The sequence below is a fragment of the Pteropus vampyrus genome, unplaced genomic scaffold (assembly GCF_000151845.1).
Source record: "Pteropus vampyrus isolate Shadow unplaced genomic scaffold, Pvam_2.0 Scaffold1160, whole genome shotgun sequence".
Lineage (NCBI taxonomy): Eukaryota > Metazoa > Chordata > Mammalia > Chiroptera > Pteropodidae > Pteropus > Pteropus vampyrus.
The window spans coordinates 3,482-9,852 of NW_011889941.1; the positions used below are offsets into that span (position 1 = coordinate 3,482).

At 52.0% G+C, this 6,371-nt stretch overlaps 1 protein-coding gene and 1 pseudogene across 1 annotated transcript in view; one reads left to right on the forward strand and one right to left on the reverse strand.

Moving 5' to 3' along the window:
• The window catches only part of LOC105310136 (tight junction protein ZO-1-like), a gene marked incomplete at its 5' end in the record, with an annotated part of 5,613 nt that extends 839 nt beyond the window's left edge, over positions 1-4,774 (forward strand). Inside the window, 6 exons of the mRNA XM_023526589.1 lie at positions 2-23; positions 290-474; positions 571-666; positions 3,293-3,375; positions 3,969-4,179; positions 4,467-4,774. Of these exons, the coding sequence (XP_023382357.1) occupies positions 2-23; positions 290-474; positions 571-666; positions 3,293-3,375; positions 3,969-4,179; positions 4,467-4,759 (890 nt within the window). The remainder of the gene's footprint in view (position 1; positions 24-289; positions 475-570; positions 667-3,292; positions 3,376-3,968; positions 4,180-4,466) is intronic.
• Positions 1,513-1,631, reverse strand: LOC111734419 (annotated as a pseudogene).
• Positions 4,775-6,371: the final 1,597 nt, after the last annotated feature.

Sequence of the window (6,371 nt, forward strand, 5' to 3'; positions counted from 1 at the left end):
GGCATCATCCCTAGCAAGAACAGGTACGGCTGCTGGGCGCCTCGCGGGGCGGCGGCCATCCGCAGTGACAGGTCCCAGTCCCGCTTGGGTGTCTAGCGAAGATGGTTCTCCCTGGGTTCACCGTATCCGTAATCGGCATCGTCCTGCAGGCCCTTTTATTTTAATCTAGCCATTCCGATTTAAACAGCACGTGACGTTCTCTGCAGAATGGTGACAGTTGTTGCATCGTGGGGCTTTTTCCGTCGTGTTTTTCAAAGTCCCCGACGGCGTGCTCGCCTTCTCTTTGCAGAGCCGAGCAGCTGGCCAGCGTTCAGTACACGCTCCCCAAAACCGCCGGCGGAGACCGGGCCGACTTTTGGCGGTTCCGGGGTCTGCGCAGCTCCAAGAGAAATCTTCGGAAAAGCAGAGAGGATTTGTCAGCTCAGCCTGTTCAAACCAAGTTTCCGGCCTACGAAAGAGTTGTTCTTCGCGAAGGTAAGTTTATTCTGCACGGACCGACCTGGCACCCTGAGCGTCCGTGTGCTTAAGGGAGGGAAGGGTGACTGCCACTTGTCGTCTCCCTCCTCCCAGCTGGATTCCTGAGGCCCGTGACCATCTTCGGACCGATCGCCGACGTCGCCAGAGAGAAGCTGGCGAGAGAAGAGCCTGACATCTATCAGATCGCAAGTAAGTGGCCGCGGGGCCGTGTGGAGGGGAGCTCGAAGGGGTCACAGGTCGCCCACTGAGGGCGGGCCCAAGGCGCGTGCTCCGCAGAGGCAAAGCCTGCACGTGAAGCTTTGCGGGCCACCCCGTGCGTTTAGTTTGGAGGGGAACCCGAGCGATCGTGTCCCTGTCCTCCCCGTGGCCTTTAATGTGAGAAGCGTCGCCGTTTACGAAGCTCTGGGCTTCGTGACAGCGCCGCTTAGCAGAGGCTCTTCATCGCGACGACGTCACCGTGGGTGAGTGTCCATGCTGACGCCAACAGCCAAGCCTTAGGGCGGTGGCGGTCCTGACCGCCAGCAGCCTCTCCAGTCCGGGCTTCCTGGTGACACCCAGCCAGTGAGTCACGAAGCCCGGCTCTGAGCTCAGCCCTTTCCGGCTCCAGTCCGGAGCTTCTGGTCGTGAAGCTGACAGACGCTCCCACGTCGGAGGGGCGGTGCAGGCGTGACTCGTGCTGTCGGCTGTTACCTCAGGCATCCACGGCAGGTAGTGGTCAGCATAGTGACAGTGTAGGGCTCCCGTGCTTAAGGGGTTTGGCTTCTGCTTGTTTTGTTTAGTTTGGCTGTGATAGTAGTTTAAATATGCAGACTTAGTTTCGACCCTTTGGCTTACGTAAATTATGTATGAAAGCTTACATGTAACACATAAGTTATATGTAAAAACTTAAATTATACTTTTCCTAATTATAAAAATATTTTCTATTTGGAAAGTTTATTTTTTATTTATTTTTTAAGCGAGGTAACCCTTGATTGACCTCACAGATTGCAAGGACTTCGTCAGCTTACAATCCCTTATTATTTTTTTTATTTTTTACATCTCCAGCACCTGCTCTTCCTAGGTGGTCTGCCATCCAAATACTAACCTGGCCCGACCCTGCTTAGCTTCCGAGGTCAGACAGGATCGGGCTTGTTCAGGGTGGCATGGCCGGAGACGGCAAAGTTTTAAAGATTAATTTTGACATAAATCGTCGGTCACCCTAAATTTTACCCAAGTGTATTTTCTTCCACGTCTCCCGGTCTTCAGACATACTTCTGCGGAATTTTATTAACATTGTGTAGAAAAGTTTATACCCCGCTTTTCCTTCTTAATAGTAGCATATTTTTACTTTATTATCTTGCAATTGATTTGCAGTTTGTTAGCCTTCTCTCGTTCATATAGTTTGTTTCAAATGTATATTTTATTATGACAGAGGATGTAGAAATCTGTCCATATTGTGTTTGCGTGTTTATACTTTGCTTTCTCAGAGGATTTAACTCCTCCAGAATGTAGCCTTTCCCTTTCCTGTATTTGTGACGGTTTTCTTGACTGTGTCCCGAAGGCAGGAGGAGGGAGTGGGCCGCAGGGCAGGCACAGCGCCTGGCCGCCGCGGTGCAGTCGTGAGCGCGGCCGTGGGCCCAGTGGGAGACCCTCGGTGGCACCGAACTGCGTGAGCGCGGATTTGAAGACTCAGAACGCTGCCTTATCGCATCGCTTTGCATTGAGTTGCTGCTGAAGTTCAGTGAGGGTATTTATTTTCTGAAAGTCAAGATTTGCAGAAACGTTATCGTAGAATTTGAGCAAGTTAGAAAATGTTGATTTCTGATTCCCCCTTAGTTCGTCCATGCTTTTGCAGACGAGGTTGCTGTTTGTAGAGAACGTGCTCCTGGAGCGGGTCTTTGGTTCAGGGACACAGCGATGCGTGGAGGCCTCGCTCCAGCGCTCCGGTCGGTGTTGCTGACGCTGTGCACCTGCCCCTCGGCTGGTGCGGCTCTGGCCAAGACAGGCCTCACATTTTCTCAGTGCCTTAGAAACGGTGCCATTTTCTCAGATGTCACAATGAGAGCGGTTTGGACGTAGTGCCATGCCAAACCCTGTTGGAGCCATAGGCAAAAGGAAAAAGATGCATCTCTGTCTATATGTTTTTGTGGTTTTTTTAATGGCCAATCGTTTCTTATAACATTAAAGTAGTTGGAAATTTTTTTAAGAACACGAAAAATATGCACATTAAAACGCTATTTTAAGTTTAAATACCTTATTTATACCAAACACAATTTAGAGTTTTACTTTTCTAGAGTAAAATTAATGGAAGCAGCTCATCAATATTATGTTAAATCTACGGTTTTAAATCTCATTTTCAATCGAGAGAATTGCTGTATTTGACCATTTCTCTTGACCAAGTGACAGTCTTAAACGACTTTTACACAAGGTTTGTTTCCTAATTCTCTTTACGGTTTTCGGTATGTTGTTCGTTACGGAGTATTAGCTCTGATTTTCTGAACGTACTGTACCCAGCTCTTGCGTGACGATGGGGTGGGGTCGCCCAGTGCACTGTGCGCCTGAGGCCAGCGCCTCGCTGGGCGGCATCGCTCTAACCCCGTGGTTCTCCGCCAGCAGCGATTCTGCCCACAGAGGACACTTGGCCGAGTGTGTTTTTGTCACAGGGGAGTGAGTGGGAGGTGGGGGCTGCTGGCCTCTAGTGGGCGGGGCCCGTGGTGCACAGGTTGTCCCCGCGCGTGACCAAGCACGGCGGAGCCCCGCACATCCGTGGTGCCCGCAGCCGGAGACTTTGATCTCACCAACGTGACGTTTTGTTTTGTCCTGACTTCGTGAATAGAAAGTGAACCGCGAGATGCTGGAACCGACCAACGTAGCTCTGGCATTATTCGTCTTCATACGATAAAGCAGATAATCGATCAAGTAAGTTATTAAATATCGATCTACTTCGTTATAAGCTGTGAACGTTGTTTTTGAGCGGGATAGGGTTTGGTTAACTTGAGCGTAGGAGGTGGTTTTTCTAAAATGGCGACTGGTATACCGTAAGAAAAGCCGTCACCAGAAGGCGTCACGCTAATCTCTTTGAAAGGAACAGTGTTGACACACATCACAAGATGACCTTTGATTGCCACAGAGAAGCGCACAGCGTCCAGACACGTGTACGGAGTTTGCATTGCAAGGGGACAGTTCGGGTTGCACTTTGGCGTTTATGGGATGGGTACGTTCGTACACTGCAGGGTCGTATCACTGAGGACGGACGATGTAGTCAGCTTGCGGGTAGTACGGTATCTTAAGAGTGAGCTGGTCGGAACGTTTTCTGGTTTTAAGTTGGGCTAGGAATTGCATTGCATTAACTCGTGATTACAGATTTTCTGACGCGTGCTCCTGAGACATTTTGGAGCCCTGTTAAAGGTCCGTTTCTATTGCACTGCGGCTTAGTCTATGACTTTTTCCGAAGAGGACGATTCTTAATTAACTGTCTGACATCCTTGTTTATTTTTTCTTTGCGTCCCCAGGACAAACATGCTCTATTAGACGTGACGCCAAACGCAGTCGATCGCCTGAATTACGCCCAGTGGTACCCGATTGTTGTATTTCTCAACCCTGATTCTAAGCAAGGTGTGAAGATGATGAGAATGAGATTATGTCCAGAGTCGCGGAAAAGCGCCCGGAAGTTGTACGAGCGGTCTCACAAGCTTCGTAAAAACAACCACCATCTTTTTACAAGTGAGTGTTCCGTCGGGTTAGAGTGTCTGGGTGACGATACGTAGGCAAAAACGTGTTGTTCACGTACAAAATCTCACGTAACCGTTGTCGGGAAAGCTTCCTGTTGCAGTAACAGGTGCCTGGCAATCGGAAGCACATGTGCCAGAGTAGAAACGTCACAGGCTTGTGCCCGCGGACACCGTCCTTCACATAACGCAGTGACAGCGACCGAGCTCTAAGCGGGCTTGTGCGGGTCCCGGCTTTTGGCCGAGTTCTCACCGTAAACGATGTTGTTCGTTTATTCGCAGCTACGATTAACTTAAATTCACTGAACGACGGCTGGTACGGCGCACTGAAGGAAGCGGTCCAGCACCAGCAGAGCCAGCTGGTGTGGGTTTCCGAGGGGAAGGTGAGGCCCGTTCCACCCGTGTGCCGGGCTGGGGCGCGGGGCGGAGATGCTTTCGAGTCCCTCGTTTTCTGTTCGGAGCCGCTGCGGTGGGGTAGCTGGGGGAGAGGTGGCGCCTGGGCGTTTCTGATCGTTCGTAGAGGTAATGACAGTTTTTCTGATAGCATGAGATTCAGAGAGTCACGCAGCCGTTGACAGCCCTTCAGCGGTGTCCCTCGAGAAGGTTCTTAGCTTTCCACTGAAGGAGCAGGCCCGCGCTCCGGGCTGCCCGCCTGGCTGGGGGCGACTTTGACCCTGGCGTCAGTTTCCTCTCCGGAAAACGAGGGCCGTGGGGCGGGTGAGGTGCGTGTCCCCGGGATGCTGTCTTCGGCACGTGAGATTCCGCACTTGCTGAGTGAGAAGGCGCGTCCCGGCGGGGCCATGCTGCCTCCCGTGGCCCCCTGGGGGCACAGTGGCCCGCAGCACGATAAGGAGTCCTAACACGGAACGCACTTCGCTGCGATGTGGGAGCAGCTCCCCGGACTCGTACCTAGGGAGTTTTTTTGTTTTTGTTTTTGTTTTTGTTTTGTTGGTTTTTTTTTTTTTTTTTTTTTGTTGGTTTTTTTTTTTTTTTTTTTTGGTCATTCAGCCCCTTTTAACGTTCTCACGACATACCAGGAAATGCTGCACGAAACAGTTTGTCCTTACGGGCTTATTAGAAGTTAGATTTTGTACGTGCAGCCAAACGACCCCCTTTCTGTTGTCTGTCTGTGTGGTTTTGGAGCTCTCTGTGATGGGGAAGGCCAGTTCATTTCGTTGGGAGGGACTATAATTTTCTCGAAGTATCCACTTGGAAGTACCGTTTATTTTCAACGTCTCACCTTCAGGTCAGGACACTGTTAACACGTTTGGTTGCTAGGGAAGATTGAGACTGTCTGTTTCGTTTTATTTTGTCCTTCACATCTCGTCAGCTTGGGTTTCGTGGTGTTCGCCCCTGCATGGCCCCGCTCCCCTGGCTGCAGATGCTCTGGCAGTGCATGCTGCATGCTCGTGGCCACCATGCCCTGACCCAGACAGCATGCAGCCTCTGCACGAAGGGACGTTGACACGCACAGGCCTGGGGGGTGTCCGCTGTTCCCGCCTGCAGGCACGCGTCAGGGCCACGGTGCCCTCGTCAGCACCACGCTGGGGGCTGGACTGTGCGCACGAGACCACGGTGACTGACACGTTCACTGGACACCTGGTGGATAGATGGCGGTGGGCGGAGAGCCCCCGGCGCCGCTGTACAGCAGCCCGCTGTCACTGACCCTCGCTCCTGCGGCCTTGGGTCACGAGGGCTGCGGCCCTTCCGCACGGATCACCTGTGACAGGGCAGCGCCGTCGGCTCCGTGTGCCACGCGGACCGTTCATAGCTGGACTGGTGGTTCTCGGAATGGAGCTAGTTTGTAAACGCACAGAGTGCGCTGCCTGCCGACCCGAGAGGTTTTTTTAATCACACATCTTAACTCTGTAATTTTCTTTGTGATACTATTGCGGGTTCTTTCTTTTGCTCGGGTTTGTAAATGAGGGTCCCAGCTTCTGCGTTAGGACGGTAGGTCGTTTATCGTTGGGTCGCTCGGTGCACTGTGTGACTGAGAAGAGGTGGCTGTCATCTGAGTCAGGCTCGGCCTCTCCCACCCCCTTCCGTTCGAGTGCATTTTCCCCGAATGGTCAGATCCTGAGAGCGCTCAGCTCACGTCGACGTCCCGAGCTAGTGACTCTGATCTAGTTGCTACGGAGGTTCCTCTTCACAGGGTCCGACTCAGTCTTGTACGTCGCCTGCGAGCCC